The sequence below is a fragment of the Nycticebus coucang genome, chromosome 19 (assembly GCF_027406575.1).
Source record: "Nycticebus coucang isolate mNycCou1 chromosome 19, mNycCou1.pri, whole genome shotgun sequence".
Classification (NCBI taxonomy): Eukaryota; Metazoa; Chordata; class Mammalia; order Primates; family Lorisidae; genus Nycticebus; species Nycticebus coucang.
In genome coordinates, this window is record NC_069798.1 from 67661947 (window position 1) to 67684383 (window position 22437).

At 37.3% G+C, this 22437-nt stretch overlaps 1 protein-coding gene and 1 long non-coding RNA gene across 2 annotated transcripts in view; one reads left to right on the forward strand and one right to left on the reverse strand.

The window, feature by feature from the left end:
* The window catches only part of C19H18orf63 (chromosome 19 C18orf63 homolog), a 42740-nt gene extending 24516 nt beyond the window's left edge, over nucleotides 1-18224 (forward strand). Inside the window, exons 9-13 of the mRNA XM_053571169.1 lie at nucleotides 204-300; nucleotides 411-496; nucleotides 2006-2189; nucleotides 13061-14068; nucleotides 15313-18224. Coding sequence (XP_053427144.1) covers nucleotides 204-300; nucleotides 411-496; nucleotides 2006-2189; nucleotides 13061-14068; nucleotides 15313-15318 — 1381 coding nt within the window. The 3' untranslated portion in view covers nucleotides 15319-18224. The remainder of the gene's footprint in view (nucleotides 1-203; nucleotides 301-410; nucleotides 497-2005; nucleotides 2190-13060; nucleotides 14069-15312) is intronic.
* The window catches only part of LOC128571617 (uncharacterized), a 55293-nt gene extending 33911 nt beyond the window's left edge, over nucleotides 1-21382 (reverse strand). The window contains exon 1 of the long non-coding RNA XR_008375938.1: nucleotides 21320-21382. This is a non-coding gene — a long non-coding RNA (uncharacterized LOC128571617). The remainder of the gene's footprint in view (nucleotides 1-21319) is intronic.
* Between the last annotated feature and the right edge of the window lie 1055 nt (nucleotides 21383-22437).

The following is a 22437-nucleotide window of genomic DNA, read 5'->3' on the forward strand; positions in this document are numbered from 1 at the left end:
TATACAATTTTTGTTGATTAAAACAAAATAAAAAATTTTAGTACAATGTGTGTTTGAAACTAGGAGAAATAGTTTATTACTTATATATGGCTAGTAGGTAGTTTGCTAAATCTTTTTGAACACTTTCTAAATCACAAAGTTAACTTATCAAACTGTATTTAAGCACTGGCTCATAATATCGTACCAATTATCATTTTTTATAGCATGAAAATGGGACAAATTATAAGTATTCTTCATGCCACACCCCCTGACTGTCCTTTTCGCTCATATGAAGATTTCCAGATGCACTGGAATGACCTGGTAGGAATGGAAATATTTACTACATCAGAAGTTATTTTATGTTATTTCCTGTAATTTAACCTAAGTTTAGTTTTCTCTAAGATGTTTTAAATTTTGTACTTGATTTTTAGTATGGCTATAAACTTCCAGGAGATGGTGGAAATATTAAAATATACTGCAGCATCTATTTCAAAATGATTGGAGAAAGGACCTTCATGTATCCTTTACGCACTAGTCATAGCAGATGCTCTCTGCCTGCCCTGTGATCTAGTGTCTAGCCTTGATCCCACCTCCTCTTCATCATTTCCTGGGTTATTTTTCTTTTGCTTTTTCTTTTCTTTTTTTTTTTTTTTTTTTTTTTTGAGACAGAGTCACTGTTGGCGAGGCTTGTATGCCATGGCCTCAGCCTAGCTCCAGCAACCTCAGACTCCTGGCCTCAAACCATCCTTTTAACACAACACTCAGCTAATTTTTAATAGAGACAGTGTCTCAGTCTTGCTCAGGCTGGTCTTGAATTAACTCTAGAGCTCAAGGGATCCTTCTGCCTTGGCTTTCCAGAGTGATATCTAGGCGTGAGCCACCCTGCCCAATTGTTTTTCCCCTTCTCTGTTTAAAAGAAGCTATAGTACTTTTTCCTCTACTGCTTACCTGGACGTGTTTTGTTTTACTTAGAACTGCCTCTTATTTTTATTTGAAGATGAGCTTAATACGAATAGATTTTTTTTTCCTTAAACACTATGTTAACAGTTTAGAAAACAAAAGAAAAGTTAAAGTAGACAAAAAGTGTTCACGTTCCTAATAGAAAGTAAAAAAAAAAAAAAAAAAAAAAAAAAAAATCATACAATTCTCCTTAGCTAAGAGCTCCCTCCAGTGGCATTGTGGATATTATCAAAAGGGTTAAATTAAAGGAATAGGCTAACAAAGATTTTTCTATTTTACAGGCAAAGTTTAGAGGATTTGACTTGCACTTAATGCACTCTGTTGATTTAATAAAATACCTTTCTTAACAATATTTTTAAAAGTCTACCCACAAATAAAAGAGCACAAGTTCACAGGTGAAACTGTTAGATCTTAATTAGTATTGGTTTCTCCATTCCAGTATCTTAGCCTTTGTATTCTGACCTGCTGGAGTTTATAAATAGAAGAAGAGTCATAATGTTCTCTTTCTGCATCTGTTTCCTAATCCAAATATTAAGAGTAAAACTAAGGTTGACATCTGTAAGTTATTTCCTTTTATTAGATGCTAAGATATGATTCTAAATCTTCAGAATGTTTTTCATCAAAAACAGTTAACTGATTTTTTCAAAGAAATGTTTTTGGAGCTTGAGTACAATCTATATACATTGTTTCTCTATACTGAATTTTTTTTACTGTTTTTGGAGTGCAACCTGTTTATTGTTCAGTATAACATCTTTATATCTGTAAGGTTCATAGTATTATCCTTATAACTGGTTTTTGGAATATCTTAGTTCACCAGTCCATTTAGAATGCCATATAATAAGGATATAATGAATTGTCTTGATTGTGAATGTTAGAAGGAATGAAGATCCATGTGAAAAAGTATGCTTTTCAGCTTTTTATAGTATCATATAAACAATATAAAAATAGTATTTACTTATATATGCCTTGTTAATGTTGCTATTTTAATGCTTTTAACAATTCCTGTCTCTATAAATTTCTGTCTCTATGTACAAAATATTTGACATTGTTCTTTAACATTGTTCAGATACCCTCTCAGCTGCATCAGAAGTCAGCCCGTACAGTTCTTTCCAAGGGTAGATTTGGAAGGTGTGTTGCAAAGTTTCCTTTCAGATTTAAAGTCTAAACTGCCTCATATATGTGGATTTCCCATAAAGATGACAAATAAACCATGCTACTGCACACAAGAACTAATGAAACCTCACATACAGGTAAGAGATTGCTTATCCTGTTTAATTCTGCAAGACATCCACAAATTTTACTTGAATCTCTTGTCTTCTGGGATAGAATGCCCAAACCATTGTGTAGTAGTTCTTTCCTCTAAGTTCAGTGTTTCCCTAATACTATTTATCATTACTGCATTTAGCCAATTATCACTGCTGTTTGTTGTTTTTGTATTCAACACAGTATTGTAGTAGTAGTTTACTGAAGTGTTTCCCTCACATCAAGGACATAAAGGGGTTGTTGGAAAGTAAAGAGAGAATTTTGTGAAGAGTATTTATTGTGGAGATGCTGTGCTGTCAGGGAAGGTGAGTGCCTGCCCCTCACCAAGTCAAGTAAGTGAGGGGCTTCTATGGAACCGCTCAGAACTAAAAATGTGACTCCTGCAGTAAGAGGAAAGCAGCAGGCCAGTGTCTGGATCCTGTCTGACATCATTAAGAAGTTAGTATGTATATAACTGACTGTTGATGGGCATGTTAAAGAAGAAATGATCATTTGGGGATTGGCCTACACCCCAGAGTTTTTCAGAACAAAAGAGATAACTTAATGCAAAATCAGATTTAGAGTTTTTATTTTTACCAAGGTGGGAAACTTTCAGAGAAAGGGGTATTTCCTTCTGGGTTTGTCTCTCCTGCATTTTTAAAATCCATTTTTATGGTAACATATGGCATACATACACGTACAAGTTAATGAATGCTTATCAAATGCCCATGTAACCATAACCTAGGTTAAAAAAATAGGGTGGCACCTGTGGCTCTAAGGAGAAGGGCACCAGCCCCATATGCTGGAGGTGGCAGGTTCAAACCCAGCCCCAGACAGAAACTGCAAAATAATAATAATTTTATATATATATATAATATATATATATAAAACATGTACCTTCCTAGTCATCACTCCTTCCTTTCTTCCAAAAGATAACTACTATCCTTACTTCACAGAGAATCATTTTTTTATAAACTATGTTTGTATCCTTAAACACCATCCTTAGTTTTGTCTGCTTTTGAACTATATGTAAAAGAAATTATCAAGTGTGTATTTCTTTGTGTCTGAGTTTTTAGATTCAGCATCATGTTTGTGACATTTATCCATGTTCTATATGGTTATAGTCAGTTCATTCTCATTTTTATGTAGTATTTTAGTACATGATTATACTGTAATTTATTTGTTCAGAATAACCATTGAGTAATATTTTGATTGTTTCTGTTTGGGGGTTATGTCTAGTAATGCTACAGTGAACATTGTCAAGTATATCTCTTGGTGCACGTGTACATGAAACCCCAGAAGGGGAATTGGTATGCTTCTAACTTCAGTACATAGGCCAAACTGTTTTCCTTAGTCGTTGTACTAGTTTGTACTTTGCCTCACCTCTACCCAAGCAGAGTAGGAGAATTTATGTTGCTCCACGTCCTTGCCCATATTAGGTATTGTGAGTCTTTAATTTCCATCATTCTGATACGTATATTGTCAGCAAATATTGAATTTGCATTTTCCTGACTATTAATGCGATCGAATATCTTTTCATATATGTGTTGGCCATTTGGATAGTTTTTAAAGTGCTTCTCTTTTATTGTTCTACTGTGTTACGTTTGTTTGTTTGATTTGTAGTTGTTCTTAACATACACCAGACCTAGTTCTTTATCAGTTATACAATTAATTATCTTCTCAAATTCTGTGACATGCTTTGTCACTTTCTTAATGGGGTCTTGGTGTCTTTTGGCAGAGTCTTAATTTATACTCAGAATTTTCAGTCTCTTTATATGTTTGGCACTTTTTTTTGTTCCTTTTAAAAATATTTCTATACTCAGGGCGGTGCCTGTGGCTCAAAGGAGTAGGGCATCAGCCCATATGTTGGAGGTGGCGGGTTCAAACCCAGCCCTGGTCAAAAAAAAAAAAAAAAAAATATATATATATATATGTATTTCTATACTCCAAAGTCATGAAGGTATTCTCCTATATTATCATCTAATAGAAGGTTTATTTTTCCAATTGGTCTACAGTCCAATTGGAATTTATTTTTGTAATGTAACATGATGTAGGGAATCAGATTTCTCTATTTATATGGATATATATTTGTCCAAGAAAAAAAGACCACTTTCCCTACTGTGTTTTTTCCCCAATACATCCTCCCACCCCAGTATCTTATGACAACTTATGTTGTCATAAGTCGAGTGTCTTACATGCGTAATACTGTTTCTGGACTATCTAATCATCTTCTCTGGTCTGTTTATCCTTGCACCAATACCACACTTTGTGAATTATCTTATTAATCTTAAATTTTACATTTATTATAAATAGTGTTGTAAAAACATTAAATTTTATAATATTTTTGAAATCTCATAAAGTAGCTATTCTTTATCTGTGCATTTCCATATACATTTAGTTTCAACTTGTCCAGTTATACACACACACACACACAGATATACACATACACACATAGAGCCTGCGGGGATTTTGATTAGAATTTCATTGAGTTTTATAATCCATTAAAGTTCTATATTTCTCCCCCTATTAAATATATCTTCTTTAATTTCTCTCAATAATAGTTTATAATTTTAGTATAGGGAAAACTCGTATACTTTTATGATATCTATTCCTAGGTGTTTGATATTTTTGAATGTTATTAGGAATGATATCTTTTTAAAAATTTTATTTCTTTTTTATTTCAAAATATTCAGATTTTCACGAGGCATTTCTTAATTTTCTAGTTATCTTGTGTGTTTGTAGCTTAAATGTTTTATGATCTATCAAGTTGCTGAGAGGTGGTTCTCCTCTCCCATAATGATGGTAGAGTTGTCTGTTTCTACTTTCTGCTGTTTTTTTATGTATATATATTCTGAGTTATTAGATACATGTAAATTTGGGATTGTTTATCATCCTGGTCAGGGGCCAACTCCTCCTACAATTGGTTGGAGAAAAATGATACAAAAATGTGACAACCTAGATAACAGGGGCCAAAGGAAAGGCCATTTCCTTAGAAGGAAGTGTGAGTGGATGAATACCAAATGATATCTTTATGATAGTGAATATTAAAACTTTGTCCAGACGTAGTATTTTTTTAAATTTTACTTGCTATCCAGGTCCTAATGTGAGGAATTTGGAAGAAGATATGTCACTATATCATGCATTTTTATTAAATATATTTATTGAGTAATATTTCCAGCCCATGTCTGCTTTAGAATTAGTGAATCAGAACAATGCATCTGCTAAAATTTGTTTCATAAATGTAAAACACTTAATTGGAAATTCTGATCTTTATATTATTCCTGACAACAAGAATTATCCTACTTAATTATATAGAGTGCCCTCTGTATGCCAGCTGCTTTTATATGCATTACCTTACTTAATCATCAAAATTGACCTTGTGGGTAAAGAATTGTTTCCTCAGTTTTGCAGAAGAAGAAACCAATGCTCAGAGCATTCAAGCGGTTAAACCAAAGCCACACAGTTAATACACTACAGAATTAGAAGTGAAATCCAAATAGGGTTTTAGTCATGTAATTGGAAAAAGTTTAGATTTGTGGCTAAAAGCCCAACAAGCCCTAGGAATAGGTAACTTGGATTTGAACTTCTTACTATTTGTATAATTTTTGGCAACTTATTTAATTTCCCTTTGCCTTAGTTTCCTCAGCTGTAAAATGGTGTGGGGGCTAGTGCTGGTGATGACAGCACTTGTCACAGACTGGGCTCTCTGTCTCTGAGATGGAGTCTATCTTGTGTGTGTGATGTTTCCTAGGAACTGCCTTTGAAGCAGATGTGGATGGTAGGAAGGAAGCAAAATTGGGTAAAAGAAGTGAAAAGCAGTGCGGCGCCTGTGGCTCAAGGAGTAGGGCGCCGGTCCCATATGCCGGAGGTGGTGGGTTCAAACCCAGCCCCGGCCAAAAACCAAAAAAAAAAAAAAAAGAAGTGAAAAGCAAAGGCAGCCAACAGATAGCCTTGACCAGCCTTCTGAGGAGCTCCAAGACTAAAATGGCCTGTCCAAGTTGTTCTGCATTGGCCATGATAGCCAAGGGCTTTACAACCCCTCCTGCATCTGTCATTTGATTTGGGCCACCTTGACACAGACACGTTTTGGGTGGTGACTTTCTATAACTGGGGCAATTCCAGCAGCAGGAGCAGTGAGTCTTTCCTTGAAGGGGTCTGTATCCTTTGCAGTACGCAGTTCACAGGGGTTATTTTTTAGGATTAAAAGAGATAATACTGGGCGGCACCTGTGGCTCAATGGGTAGGGTGCTGGCCCCATTTACTGAGGGTGGCGGGTTCGAACCCGGCCCTGGCCAGCTAAAACAGCAGTGGCAACTGCAACAAAAAATAGCCGGGTGTTGTGGTGGGCACCTGTAGTCCCAGCTACTTGGGAGGCTGAGGCAAGAGAATCACGTAAGCCCAAGAGTTGGGGGTTGCTGTGAGCTGTGACACCATAGCACTCTACTGAGGGCGACAGAGTAACACTCTGTCTCAAAAAAAAAAAAAAAAGATAATACTTAGAATAGTTTCGTCTGCTTAGCTCAGTAACTGTTAGTTGTTTTTACCTGACCACATACATGTCAGCTCTAACAATATTAAAAAGCTAAGTTTTAAAAACAAAAAATAAATTGATCACACTTGGTGAAACTTAAAAAAAATTAAATTAGGAGTACCTGCCACCTCTGCCCTGGCAGTGTTGATGCAGAGGTAGCCGACAGAGGAACCAGTAGGTTGGGTGGGGGGGGGGGGGGGCTGCAGGAGGCCCAGTAGCCAGAGGGGCTGGACAACTGCTGGGGAGACACCAGCGTCTTAGTGTCTCCCTCCCCTTGCACTTAGCTGAACAGGGACATCCACCCCCACCCCCGATTTCCTAGGCCTGATCAATTTTCATATAAGTTTCCTAGGCTGGGAAAAAAGGGATTGTATTCATTTATTTGTTACCAAGTCCTGGCCAAATGTAACTACAGAGGACCCATGCCACTATGTATACCCCTGGACAAAGAAACCAGGCAAAGAGAAAGAGAGAGAGCTTTCTTCCCACTTGGGTTTTTCTCTCTGCCAGGAGCTTTGGTGTTTTTTCTCTGTATTCTCTTCTGTAAAATAAATCCTGCCTTACCACTGAAAAAAAAAAGAAGTTAGCCAAAGAAAACTTTTTTTGACTTACAGAAGTTTTCAAAGCTACATAAAGGAAATTTGTACAATGTTCTCTCATGTGCCTGTCATCTAATTCCCCTCTGACATATTTTTGGTAGAGGGTAAACTGAGGCTTTTAGAGCAAATCCCAGATGTGACATTATTGACATTATTTCACCTGTGAAGACTAGTGTGCATTTCTATCTCATGAGAGCTTTTAGAAAATATTTTTACATAACCTCCATGCCCCTATCAAAATTAATCATAGTATGTTAATATTATTGGGTACCACCAGTTCACACTATAATTTCTCATTTATCTCAAAATTTATTACTATGGGTTTGTTTAAATCAGAATCCAAACAAGGTCTGCATAATTTCATTTGTTAAGTCTTGTAAGTCTTTTTATAACATTCCAAATCCTCTCCCCTTTTATTTATGCCAGTTATTTGCTAGAAAAACTAAATAATTTACCCTGTAGAACAGCCCATATACTGTATTTGACGGCTTTTGTTGTGTCATGTCACTTAAAATTAACATCTTCTTCTAAACTCCTTATTTCCTGTAAACCTGTGGTTATATATCTAAGCTTCATTAAATTCAGGTTCAACTTAAGCAAAAAAATACACTGAGGAGGTATAATCCCCTGAACCAGATTTTAATAGATTAAACACATTTGACCATTATCTTAGTTTCTCATGTTATTATTTCTCATAATTATTACTTTATTTCTAAATCTTTATATATAAATAGATAGCTATTTATATCTAAGAATAGGTTAATGCTTTTGGTTTTCCTCTATAATTTTATGTTAATATGTAAAGTTACATAAATTGTATGTAAATTATAGAAATTAAAAGTCAGCCAAGTTACATTTGCCAATGACATTTAGCACAAAAATTATAATGATATAGTAAAGAATATTTTTAATTGGCTTATTACTTCATAAAGCTTTAGTTTGTTGACCACTTAAGTATATTTAAGTTCTGTGAATTATTTATGATCTCATCTGCTGTTTACATAAACTCTTTTTGTATTCTTTTTATAAATTTTGAATATAAACCTAAAAGTTCTCCCCTTTGGGCTATTTATTTAATTTTAAAAATTAAAAGGATTAGTAAGTGATACATAGGCCAGGGAGCAAAACAAACTCCTAGAAATTATTTTCACCAGATGTATATTTCTGAGAGATCAGTGAAGAACCAGGGTATGAATACAAAAATTATTTCAGACATAAGACATATATTCTAGAAAAGTTTTATGTCAGAATATGAATAATTCATTCTTATATGAATCTATGAGTTTTTATTTTGGTATCTCAAGTAACAGATATGTTGTTTCAGTATTACTACAGTTAATAGAACTCAAGGTTTCAATAAATGGGTGTTGTTTTTCTAGAATTGATTTCAACTTAATTCTCAAATCCTTTTTCATAAAATGGAAAAATATTCAATCTGTATACTTCACAGATACTTCACAGTGACTCAGTCACTTCTGACAAAGCATTTCTTTGAAGTAGAATTTCAATCAAATTTAAGAGGCCTTTTCATGATAGCATCTCTGTGCAGGGAAAGCTTATGTAGGGTGAGGGCAATGGTGTGTGGCACAGTGCAGACTGCACATGAGCCTACTGAGCTCTGTAATGAGGGAGTGGGTGCCCGTGCTCTGCTCTGCTAATTCTACAACTCAAAATCAAAGGAATTCATAATTAAGCTTTTCAGCAAAATAGCAGAAGTATGGCTTGACCTTCCATATGCTTTGTGTGTGCATTTGGCTAGTTTAAATCGCATTGGAACCCTAGCTACAAAGAACAAAATCTTGATGTGAGATTTCCAGGCTGTGGTCTAAACAGAAGCACTGGGAGGAAGGTGGAGTAGAAGTTAAACACCCATCCTCTCTATCCATTGTGGAGTCACAGAAGGCTAAAGTGGGTGGGGAAAGACCTTCCCTTCATGACCTGGGTTGATCTGGTTTTGGTGGTGCTTGCATGGTATCTTGACAAGATGGTGTATAAAGTTTTATCAGATAATTTTTAGCTTTACCTCAGCTCCCTGTATAGAGGGTCTTCAGAAAAACAGCTACATCCCCACTTTACACTTCACAGCAGTATATATCAAACTGTTACGAGTTGAATTGTGCCCCCCCCCCAAGTCCCTATATTGAATTCCTAGTGCCTCAAATGTAAATAGGGTCCCTGCAGTAAGATGAGGTCTCAGTGGAGTAGGGTATCCCTCTAATCTAAAATTCCTGGTATTCTTATAGAAAGGGACAGTTTAGACACAGACACACATAGAATGAGAATGCCATGGAATATGAAGACGGCCACCTGTAAGCCAAGGAGAGATGCCTGGAACAGATCCTTTATTCATAGCCCTCTAAGGAACCAACCCTCCCAACACCTTTATTTCAGACTTCTAGTCTCTAAAGCTGTGAGATAATACGTTTCTGTTGTTTAAGCCACCCAGTTTGTCGAACTTCGTTATAGCAGCCCTTGCAAATAATATAAATCCCTTGTTGATACACACCTTGTCACTTAGGCAAGCAATGTCAAGGAGCAATAAGCCTGCAATTTTTCCTCCATTAGCCTCTGTATTCCTTTTTTTAATGACCATGAAAACTAGCTGAATCTTCTTGAAAATAAGGGTAATTAAAGAAGGGTATACCCTTGTCTGTTTGTATTCCTCCCAAATTCAAGTGTTAACATCCTAACCACCAAGATCATGCTTTTAAAAAAAAAAAAAAAGATAACTATTAGAAGGTAAAAATGATTAGGTATTAGGAGGCAGAGCACTCATAAACTGGATTAGTGCTCTTATAAAAGAGACCCAAGAGAGATCTGCCTGAACCTTAGACTTCCCAGCATCCAAAACAGTTAGAAATAAGTTATTTCTGTTGTTTACAAGCTACAAGTTTGTGATATTTTGTTATAGCAGCCCAAACAAACTAAGACAAGGTGTCATCTGTCCTGGTGGCATGGTAAGCCACCAACTTGAAAAATCTTCAGACAAGAATTGTGAGCCCAGTCACATGTTGTTAGTTAGCATCACTCTCATACCTCCCACCCCCCCAGTATTATCTCAAGGACAATATTTCCTTGGGGACTTCCCACTTTTCCTAAGAATAGTCAAGATGGGAGGAGTATTCTTCTCTATGGTAACACTCTATTTTGTCAACTTAAGTATTCTGGGAATAATGTTCAGAATTCCCTTCTCCACATAATTCTGGCTCTAAGTGGCACACAATGGAGAAAGTGGCAATGAGGTAAGAGCCGTGGTGATGCTTGAGCCTGTGTGAGGCCGCCATGCACACCCACTGCAGTGCACATTCACCAGGAACCGCTGGCACATGTAATTGGTGTGGACCAGAAGTTAGCCATATCTCTTCCTTTAGCTTCTCTAAATCAGGGTTGTGTGCAGTTCCTTTGCAAAGTGTACCAGCCCTCTCTAGGCCACTGATACTGGCAACACTGGAGGCTTGGAGACAGGGAGAGAACAACATGGTTCTGGCTGGAAATAGACTGTCCTGTGACATCTACTACAATGTCCAAAGTAGCTATAGCAAAATTGCCCACCCCATTTGCTCTTCTGGCAAATGACAACCCTCCTCCCATTGGGGTGTGGGTATGTGTTCCCTCCTTTTGAATCTGGTTGGCCCTGTGAGGGAGTGAAGCCGCTCAAGTCTGAGGCTAGGTCATTAAAGAGAAAAAGCTTGCACTTGGTCACCCTGGGGACATTTGCTTTTGGAATCCCACTGCCATCTGTGAAGGATCCCAGGTGCGTGAAGAGATAGGTATTGCAGCCAACAGTATCAACCATCACAAGCAAATGAGGAAGTAACTTGAAGGTGACTTTGACTCCAGAGTCATCTAACCAGCCAAAATGAGAGCTTGCAAGTTAAGCTAAGCCAACCGCAAGAATCTTGAAAAATGATAAGATAAATATTACTGTTTTTAAGCCACTAAATTTTGGTGTCATTTGTTATGCCTAATAGGTAACTGGATTAGTCTCTTTTCATATGCATATTTACAACCCTGATCCCCCAAAGCTCTCTCCATTTGCTTCTCAATCTCATCCAACAATTGAACCTCCAGTAGGAGAGAGAAAAGCTAGTGTTGTGGTTTGTTTATTATTCCCAGCAGTTTAAAACATTTTATCAAGCTTTTTTTTTTTTTTTTTTGTAGAGACAGAGTCTCACTTCATGGCCCATTGGTAGAGTGCCATGGCATCACACAGCTCACAGCAACCTCCAACTCCTGGGCTTAAGCGATTCTCTTGCCTCAGCCTCCCGAGTAGCTGGGACTACAGGTGCCCGCCACAACGCCCAGCTATTTTTTGGTTGCAGTTCAGCCGGGGCCGGGTTTGAACTCGCCATCCTTGGTATATGGGGCCGGCGCCTTACCGACTGAGCCACAGGCGCCGCCCCATTTTATCAAGCTTTGAATCTCTTTTTGGGTGAGGGAGATTGAGAAAAGAACTCTGTATGTTCAGTGTTTCAGATTGTTGCTGCTCTTTTACAGACATTAGGGTTTAATAGTATTTTAAAATACTATTAATACCTTCCATCAGCAGATGAAAAGATAAACAAAATGTGGTATATACATACAATGGAATATTCAGCCGTAAAGGGGAATTAAATTCTGATGCATGTTACTACATGAATGAACCTTGAAAACATCATATTCAGTAAAATAAGCCAGACACAAAAAGACACATATTGTATGATTCCACTTACATGAAGTACTTAGGATGGGCAAATTTATAAATAGAAAGTAAAATAGAGACTACCAGGGGCTGGGAGGAAAGGGAAATGGGGAATTCTTGCTTACAGAGTGTACAGTTTCTATTTGGAATGAAGAAAAAGTTTTGGAAATAGTGACAGTGGTCATTTAACATAAGCATGATGATGAATGTACTTAAAGCCACTGAATAGTTCAGTGTGTATATATTTATGCACACATGCACATGTATATAACCAGGTTTAAAAAAAAAAAGACCATAAGCACTTGGCTCTCTTTAATACATCTGACAAGTTTGAGTACTTGCTGAATTGCAGGTACCAGGCACTGTGATAGGCAGTGAAAAAATAAACATGACTAAGATAGCCCTTGCCCTGTAGTTGAAACCCCACTTTTTCCCAATGTAGCTGTAATGTAAGACAGTACATTAATGGATGTCCTCCATTAATGTAATGTCTTTCACCAAGTATTTTTGAGTAACTTTGAAGTATATAATAATATGCTCCAGGAATCTAGTATCTACTTAAGGAGAGGGAACATGTGCACCAAAGGTAAGAGTGCTCACCTTTTGTTATTTTTTGCAACAAATGGTATTTAATTGATTGGAGATCCTTGGAGAGTTGAGGAAAAAGTCATTCTGTGGTGCTTTGGGGAAGGATTCAGAGGAGGTGGGATTTTGAGGACTTATAGGAAGACACAGTTTGATCAGTGGAGAAAAGAAGATGTCCATGTGAACAGGATAGCAGCATGAACATGTTTGGAGGCTGGTGGTACCTGTGTGTACAGTTTTTATAGTTGATTTATATACCTTCATCTTAAACTATTATCTTGAAAGGATGGTACCTAAATAAGGATACAAACCATAAGAAATGTATATAACATATTTCTGCCAGATAACCCATTTTTATTTTGTTTTTCTTTACTGTTCTTTATATCATGGTGTTACTTTATATTTTTATTGGGGGATATCATATATTTTATTTTACATTACGAAAACTTTCATTTTTAATTTTCCTAATATCTGTCCTTTTAGGAAAACAAAGTCAAGCCACCTAATTTGACCACTAAAAAAACATTCAGGGTATCTCTGACTGAAGCCACTTGCATAAAACCCGCCTTCGCAAGTCTTCCATCTAGTTCAGTAATAGCTGAACACAAGGGGGAGCTTTCGGTCAGCCAGCCAAAGTCAGACACTTCCTTAGCTCTGGGTTTCCAGCCAGAGTCTGTGCAGGGCAGAAAGAAATCCCCATCTAACGAAGTACCACAAGAATGTTTGAAAGTATTAAAACCGAACAGAGGAGATACTCAAGTTAAACATACAAATCTTAGCTGCCAAAATAACATCACTCCTAAATTCATACCAGTTTTCAACAATAGTTCATTACAGATGAACAAAAATATCTCAGCACTTGGCAACCTGCAAAGAAACCATGTTACAGAATCCAAAGTGTTTTCACTTAAAGCTAATATGATCCAGGATGACAAACTGCATTTAGGACCAGCTGTAAAAGAAAGATCTAATAGTAACATTCATGTGCATGCCAAAAATTTAAATCAGAAGAGTTCCAGACTTCTGCAAGAATTAAATGCTGAGTCCTGTAAAGATATGACAAGATGTCCCTCTTCTAGAGGAAAATCACTTGCAAGTTTAAGTGAAAGTAAACAACTACCTAATAGTGCAGTATTTCATGTGGCGAATAATCCAGGAATGATAAAAAGTGCTGTTGACTCCCACGTAAATGGAAAAGAAAATTTAACAAAAAAATGCATAACACAAATTTTAGGGAAGGGCCATGAGTCACTACAACTGGAAAGAAAACCACACATTTTTGAATCAGATGTGGAAATGGAATATCCAGAAGTGCTACAGCAACAATCAGCAAATCAAGCTAAAGAAGTTAATGTAAGTGATCCCAGGTTGATAGTAAGCAAAACAGCCCACAGGTCTAAAAGAAAAGTATGTCTGGAGTCTTCAAAAACTTCAAAGAAGCATCATCCCAATGCTATCCATAAAGAGCAATCCAGTTCTTCTAGGAGCCAGGTAAAAAAATGTTTTTAATCTGGCGATATTTATTGTATGCTAGGCTTTAAAACCCCGTAAGGAGGGATTTAAATGACTTTCCCAAGATCATCTAGAAACACACTAATTAAGAAACACTGGGGAGGGCGGCGCCTGTGGCTCAGTCGGTAAGGCGCCGGCCCCATATACCGAGGGTGGTGGGTTCAAACCTGGCCCTGGCTGAACTGCAACCAAAAAATAGCTGGGCGTTGTGGCGGGCGCCTGTAGTCCCAGCTACTCGGGAGGCTGAGGCAAGAGAATCGCTTAAGCCCAGGAGGTGGAGGTTGCTGTGAGCTGTGTGAGGCCACGGCACTCTACCGAGGGCCATAAAGTGAGACTCTGTCTCTACAAGAAAAAAAAAAGAAACACTGGGGAAGTGAGGGTCAAGGCATGGGGGCCAGGAAGAGTGTATAGCAACAGCAGACTGCTGAAGGATAGAATATTCAGACAGCTTTTAGGATAGTGTAGGCACTTTGAGACTCTTACCCAAAATAATCAACCTTAAATGATGTTTCAAAGGTTACTTGTTAAGTTAAATTTTACTCTAAAAGTGTTACAGTGTTAGCTGAATTTAAACTTGATATTTGATGCTGAGTCCGTGGCACTGATTTACAAAACCATGCATCGGAAATTACATTTTATTCCATTCTTCCATCTGCTCTTTTCTAAGAACAAACATATTATTAAAATATCCACAAATACTTTTTTGCATAGAACTATTGGAATACTTTCAGTTCAAATTCTTTAAGTACTAACTAGAAAACATTTTCTTTTCCAAATGCTATTTCTTCCTATAACTAATAGAAGTTTCAGCCTGATTTTAATTAACCAAAAGGTATTTAACTCTATTCCTATATAGATGATGATATATTTTATGTAGTTTTAACATCTTACATTTTAATGCACTAAGTAGGTAGTTGAGGAAAAAATACATATGTGCCTTAAAAGATGTTACTTGTGTTTTAGAAATAAATGAAATCTGTTCCAGATTTCATATTGTTTTAGAAGTATACCACTTTTCCACTTTGAATTACTTGAAGATCTACCATAATTTTTAAAATTAAAAAAATCATTCCATCAACTAGAATGAATATGAGAAAAATTACAGGTATCATTATAAAAGTTCCCTATATATAAAATTAATAATATGTATGCCTATTAAAGTTTGAGAAATACAGAGTGGTTTCAAGAAAAAAAGTTAAAAAATCCACAATTCCTCTTTGCAGAAATGACCATTCTGAACATTGGATGAACACTCTTCAAGATGACTCTCATACTCCTCTGAGGATAGAATCAGCTCTCTGTCCTACCATGAAGCCTCTTCATTTTCGCTTGACAATTTCTTTCTTATGTTTTTGGTGCATTTTGTTGAATGTGGATATAATGCATTTAACTAGTGCCTTGTTGATTGACAATTTTTTACTGTTTTAACAATGTCATATAAGTAAACTTGTGCAGATCTTTGCAAAATATCCAGTGATCTTACATAGTAGTTTTGATAATTGAAAATATCTTTATTTATGCTTACTATTATTGAAATTTATTTGAATTCATTATTAACATTATCACACTTTTCAAGTCACAAAATACAGATAATAGTATGAAGAACCTTTGAGAACCTATTGTCCAGATCTGCCAGTCATTAATATTTGCGACTATTTCATCTCTTCCTCACAGACATATTTTTATTGTCATATTTTAAAGCAAAGTCAAGATACTATAAAATATCAACCACAAACACTTAAGTATATATCTCTAACATAATATAAAGTACTTTATAGGAAAAAAAGAAAGAATGTGTACATATATTACATTTTGGGTGTTGCTACTATATCTGATCGCTCACTAAATTTTATTTGTTTTTACATTCAAACTAATAACGAAGTCCTGAATAAACAAACATAAAATTTATTTCACATTGAACGAGAGCTTTTTTGGAGTGCAGATTTCTGTGTCTGCTGTGTGCCAGGCAGTGGATAGGCGCTTTGTGTACTACTGAAATGGATGAAACTGCCATGATCCCAGCCCACAGGCTGATGGTCTAGTTTCTAGCAGATCCACTCTGGATTCCTGGCACAGGCTTAGGGACATAAAATTATTGAAATACATGTTCAGAATGACCTTTTTGTCCATATTACAAATAAATTACCTAATAATTTGAAAAAAAGAAACAGAAATAGAGTTCTCACTTAATGAGCATTATTTTGGCTTTCAAACATTTTAGATGTTTAATTTATAAAATATTATAATTATTGTAATATACTTGAAAGAAACAAAAAGACTGCATTGAATATTTCATTGAAACAATCATATAGAAAGAATCAGTAGAAATGCAAGTATAAATTGAACTTTTATATTTTGAATGTGATTTATTATTTCTACCACTTCACTGAACTTGCAATTAAAAGCAAAAATAGTCTCCTTCAAAACTGTAAATATAAATCTCACTCCTGAAATTGTGTTTAGTTTATTAATTTTCATTATGTCTTTGCTGTAAGCATTTTTGTTTTCCAGAATTATCTATATTCCCAATTATTTTACCATTTTCACAAGGACATATATTTGATTTAAAGCCCATTTTGAGTGTTCCTTTCCCATTCTAAATCTGGTATTGTAGATAATTAGTAGACTGCTGTAAAGGGTGGCATGTCATTTTGTTTGTGAGGCTGTGGTGAAAATATTTGTTAATGAAAGTTAGGTTAATAAATATTCATACTTGGCCACACAGTTATTCACGGCATGTTGAGAATCCTTAAAACCAGCCTTCCCCACTGCTCTGGGCATTCCCAAGCTGCCTTCCTGCTACTGCCTAGTCATATGCCTTAGGTAGTGGAGACTTAGGTTATTATTATTTTACACTAAGCAGATAATTAAAAAGATAAATCCACTGCTGAAGTAGTGCATATATCTGTCAGATCTTTGTATAAATAATCTAGATAACTTCTCTATTCCATTAGTATCTAAAATTTAGAATTTATCGTATAATATTTCATTTAGACAAATATTAACCCATGTAGCAAAACCTGCTAATTTAACATCAGCCTATTTTCTTGTATAAAATAGATTTTTTTCTTATAATATTTATCATAATAAAAGTTTTTAAAATGTATGCATATATGTAAGTGCATATGTATATGTGATTTAATTTAGATAGGCAGATTACTGATTTAATATTCTATGTTCAGAGAATAGGTTCTATGTTCAGACTAAATTTCTGTGCTCAGATGACTAGAGAAATCAATGAAGATTTTGGTTCATTTTAAAGATGGCAATTTTTGAAAGCCAAGATAATTCTAAATCTTATTTATAGAAAAATGAATTTTACTTAAGTTTTTGATGGTTTATATGCAGTGTGGACCAAAAAATAAAATCATTCTGCACATTCCAATTGTACATTAGTTTTAGAACCATTATTATTTATTTTTTAAATTTATTTTTATTTTTTTTATTTTTATTTTTCTTGAGACGAAATCTCACTCTGTGCCCTGGATAGAGTGCTGTGGCATCATAGCTCACAGCAACCTCAAATTCTTGGGTTCAAGGGATCCCTTTGCCTCAGCTTCCCAAGTAGCTGGGATTATAGGCACCTGCCACAACAACCGGCTAGAACTATTACAATAAATGATTTTATTTTTGCCTATTTCCAGAAGCTTATACAACCAACCATTGCATTAAAAAAACTGTAGTAATATGCCAAAATTAAATCCAGAAATCATATTTAAAGAAATACAAAAATCCTTCTTAATGTTCTACTCATATATTAAGTTATACAGTATTGGTTGCTTACTATATTTGTATTTGTTTTTATTTCTTTATATTTTTATTATACATGCTAACAATTTTGTGTATATGTATATATTTTACTGTTATTTTTTGGCTATTATAGCAAAAAGGTAAAACATAGGCTTGTCAATGAGTAGCTTTTATTTGACTTCAGTTTACTAACTAGTTTTTGCTGTCTTTTTTTGCACATGATGTGGTGTTATGCTGAAACTGCCAATGTATTTGTTGATACTTAAAAATGGTCAGTGTTTATAAATATTTATGGATGCCATGGTCCTTATGTGTTGATGTTTAAAATGTTCATGTTGCTGTATCCTATGTAGTGTCTTATTTTAGATAACACAATAAAGGTATTTCAAATAGATGTATTTTCCATATGTCAAAGTGACTGTATCTGGGAATGGAGGGACTCGGATCAATTCCTTTTTGCTCTGATTCTGTTTCTTCATGTGCATTAGTTCTTAGTACTTTGTGGAGCTTTTTTCCCTCAACAATGCTTGATTCTTTTATTGAATAGATATTTAGTATTTGCTGTGTGCCAAGCGCTACCACTACTGTAGATGCTTGGGTTGTATCAGCGAACACTGACCTTACATTCTAGCAAGGAGAAACAAATGATAAAAATAAATAAGTGAATTATAGAGTGCATTAGAAAGTCACAAGTATGGTGGGGAAAAAATAGCACAAGGTAAGGGAGATGGTTGGGGTGGCTTCCTTGGGCAGAAACTTGAATGAGGTGAGGGAGTTGGCCCCATGGCTGTTTGAAGCTTTCTAGGCGTAGGGAACAGCCTACATCAGGCGTCCTCAAACTGCGGCCCGTGGGCCACATGAAGTGGTGTGAATTGTATTTGTTCCCATTTTGTTTTTTACTTCAACACAAGATACGTGCAGTGTGCATAGGAATTTGATCATAGTTGTTTTTTTTTTTAACTATAGTCCAGCCCTCCAACAGTCTGAGGGACAGTGAATTGGCCCCCTGTTTAAAAAGTCTGATGACGCCTGGCCTACATGTTCAACAAATGCCAGGAGCCCAGACTAGCCAAAGTGGGAGGAGCAGAAAGGGATGTGGAGCCCAGACCCAGTCAACTGGCTCTGTTGGCCATGTGAAAGGCATTGAATTAACCCTGACTAAAATGACAGGGGCATGAGCAAGGGAGAAGAAGAAACAGGGGCACTGATTATGAATCTAGGCAAAAGATGACCATGACGGCTGGTACCACTGCGGCAGCAGTGGCGGGGATGAGAAGTGGTGATTCTGGATATATTCTGAGGGTTAGAGCCTACTGGCTTAGAGACTTGAGAGAAACAGTGTCTAGGATGAGTCCAGGGTTCTAGGCTTATCACTTGGAAGGATTTAGTTATCAACCAAGATGAAAAAAAGCAGGTTTTGGAGAAAGGACCAATTCTGGAATAGTGGACACTGATTCTTCTGTGGTTAGTGTGGGCCTCAAGTGGAGACCAGAATAACTGCAGACAAAGCTAGAAGGTCATCCAGGCCAGGGCAGTGAGATCATCCAGAGGCTATTTTGTGTGTGTGTGTGTGTGTGTGTGTGTGTGTGTGTGTGTGTGTGTGTGTGGAGATAGGGTCTCTCTCTTGCTCAGGCTGGTCTTAAATTCTTGGCCTCAAGCAGTCCTCCTACCTTGACCTACCAAAGTGTATGATTCCAGATGTGAGCCCCCATGCCTAGCCTATAATCCAGAATTTAAATAGCCTGCAGTGCTTTCCCTCTAGAGAAACTATAGATCTGGCCAGAAAATGGTTGATTAAAAGCTAAAAAAAAAACAAAAACAAAAAAATAAAGCGTAAAAACTGTAAGGGAGACCTGGCAAGTGTGGGGCTTCTTGACTGCAGGTGAGGAATGGGGGCCTCTCTCGTTCAGTAAGCTCAGGTCTTCTTTTCCCTAGATTTGGGGGGGTCCTCTTTTTGTTATTGATAAGTTGTGGTCTTGTTTTTGGATAGCTGCTTTACAGGGAAGAGATCTCATATGACTCCACTGGAATATATTTCCTTTTTTGGAAGTATAGAAAGTGAAACAATTTGTCTTCCAGATCCATTACCTATGTAGGAAAATGTATTCATAAAAGGGAACTCCTCCTTCAAAGGAAGAAATTATTTTGCATAACTGGTTAAGACTATGTGATGCTTCCTGGGATAGTAGTGCAATTTTTAAACTTCTGGGTTAGTGGAAAAGTTCTAGAAATAAGCAGAATTCCCACAAAATGTGGTTGCCTACTAGTTTACCCATAGATTTCTAGAATTATAACTCTTCATATGACATGCTATAGCATGAAATTTAATGCTCTAATCATATTAGGCCATTAGAGAAGTTTTAATTAGAAATCATTAGTGAAAAGAAAGTGAATTGAGCTGTAATCTTACACCTGTCTACAGTTGTCTTATAAGATTTAGATGGCTTCTACGACTTCTACTTTCTGGTTCTCTTTTTTTAGAAAATCAACTCATGTAAATTCTGGAAAAAAAAATGGTGTATAGTCTGTTTCCAACATATTTTAACTTGGTACTTAGCCACGTAACAAGGGTGCTGGAAGATAGGCCCAAGGAGAAGAAGGGGGAAGAATGTTGCATGATGGAGCTTCTCGTGACCAACAGGAATCTAAGGTATTATTATATTATTTTACATTTATTTTTCAGGATTGAGTACAAAGTACAAGAGCGCATCAGAAAACTATTCCTTCATTAACTTGAAAAGCCAGTGTAGGTCATTATAGTGTGCAACAGGGAGAACTACTAAGAAACAGCCAGGACCTGGCATGTCCTGTCAACTTTAAAGGGAGTGGAGGGAAATGCTCCCACCAGTGAAGCAGAAGATAGTCACCAAAAGTCTCAATTGAGAATGGTGGAGAAATAGAATCCACCACCATTAGGCAATATTGCAATCGGGAAGGGGAGAGTGGCCAGGAAGTGGAACTTGCTCAGTATCTTAGCGGCGCTATTGGGAGTTTTCCAGACGGTTCTCAAGGAGCCTTGCCCTCTGCTGGCTATGGCCTTTGTTGTTTCCACCCACGGCGAAGCCACTGCCAGGCTCCTGACCCACTGAAACTGCAGGACATGCTATTTTAAGCCACTGAGTGTTGGAGTTAATTTGTTACACGACAATAGGTAACTACTAATAATACAGCAGTGCAGCTTAGAGGCAAGGTCAGGGAGGGGTTGCAAGCAAAATTGCTGGGTAGGCCCCTGACAACACTAATATGAAAAACAGGAGAAAATGTCTGTGTGAATTAGTTGGGGCTCCCTCTCTCTCTCTCTGTGAGAGAACAAAGCCTGCAGCTTTACCACTAAAGCCATTCCCCAGAGGGTCTGGGGAGAGCGGTGCTCCCAGCAGCTGGCCACCCTGAGGAAGACACCAATCCCTCCCTAGAAAGACCCATCCATGTTTCTCATAAACATGAGCTCCCCCAGGAAGCCAACTGACCCCAGAACTGTACCTGCCCTTCCATGGGACTTTTCAGGGTTGCCATTGCCCGTTTACTTCTCCCTGGGCCCTTTTGGACTCTCGAGCCTGTCCTGGGAGGGAGGAGCCCTGGACATTGCCACAGCCACAGCCTGGGGAAGAAACCCTGTCCATGAGTGACCCGCCCACAGCTGGTCCAGCTGGCCAGTAACATGAGAGCAGACTCAGGCTGTCCAACACTTAGTGCAGTGTCCTCTCTGCTGAGCCCCAGGGGGTCGCTATTTCCAAAGAGTGTTTAAAAACATGTGCCCTGAGGGAGGGTCCAGAAGACATGTTTGCGTGGGGATCTTCATGGGTGCAGCAGTCTCTATGCACAGCTCCTTCACAAACCTTTCTTCAGATGAGGTCTCAATCCTGCACACTCACTCCCTTTAGGAACGTTTCTCATTTCACTCCGTGGTAAGGGTTTGGGGGCAGTACACGGAACTTATATATTTGCTAAAGCCCCTGAAGAAGCTAGTTGTTTAAGAAGGGAGCACCCCCTTCATCCTGTTTCCCTTGAAAATCACCTTTAATTGGTTTGGGGCAGTGCCAGAAATCTTCCCAGTTTACTGTACTGATAACTTTCCAAGAAACAAGTATAAACTTCTTTCAGTTGTCAGCAGAAAGGCCTGACCCTCAGAGTTTATGATCAAGAACCCCCAAGTCTATTGGGTGGTAACACGTTTCCCTGCCAACCTCCCAGGACCCTTGGCAGTGGGTTGGCAGGTGGAGAAGCCAGGAGCCTGGCAGAGCCTCCCCTCACGTGTAGCCCTTGAGCGCCACCGTCTCAGAAGACCTCCAGGAAAGCCTGTAGAGTTGCTGCAGCCCCCGGGATGAGTGGCAGCTAATGATTATGACCTAGATTTTTATGGCATATCTATAAAACAAAGAACTTTTACATAATGTAAAGTTGAACAAGCTCTGTTTCCCAGAGCAATAAATTCAGCCTTTTTTTCCTTATAAGAACTAGTTTAGTACTTTGTAAACCAAAGTAAGCCACACTGTGCAGGAGGCTGCTGTGAAACTGAAGAAAGTATCTTTCGTCATATTTGTCTTCAGACAGATTTACCACATTTCATTACTTTGCTGCCTACTATTTATCTGTGGCCC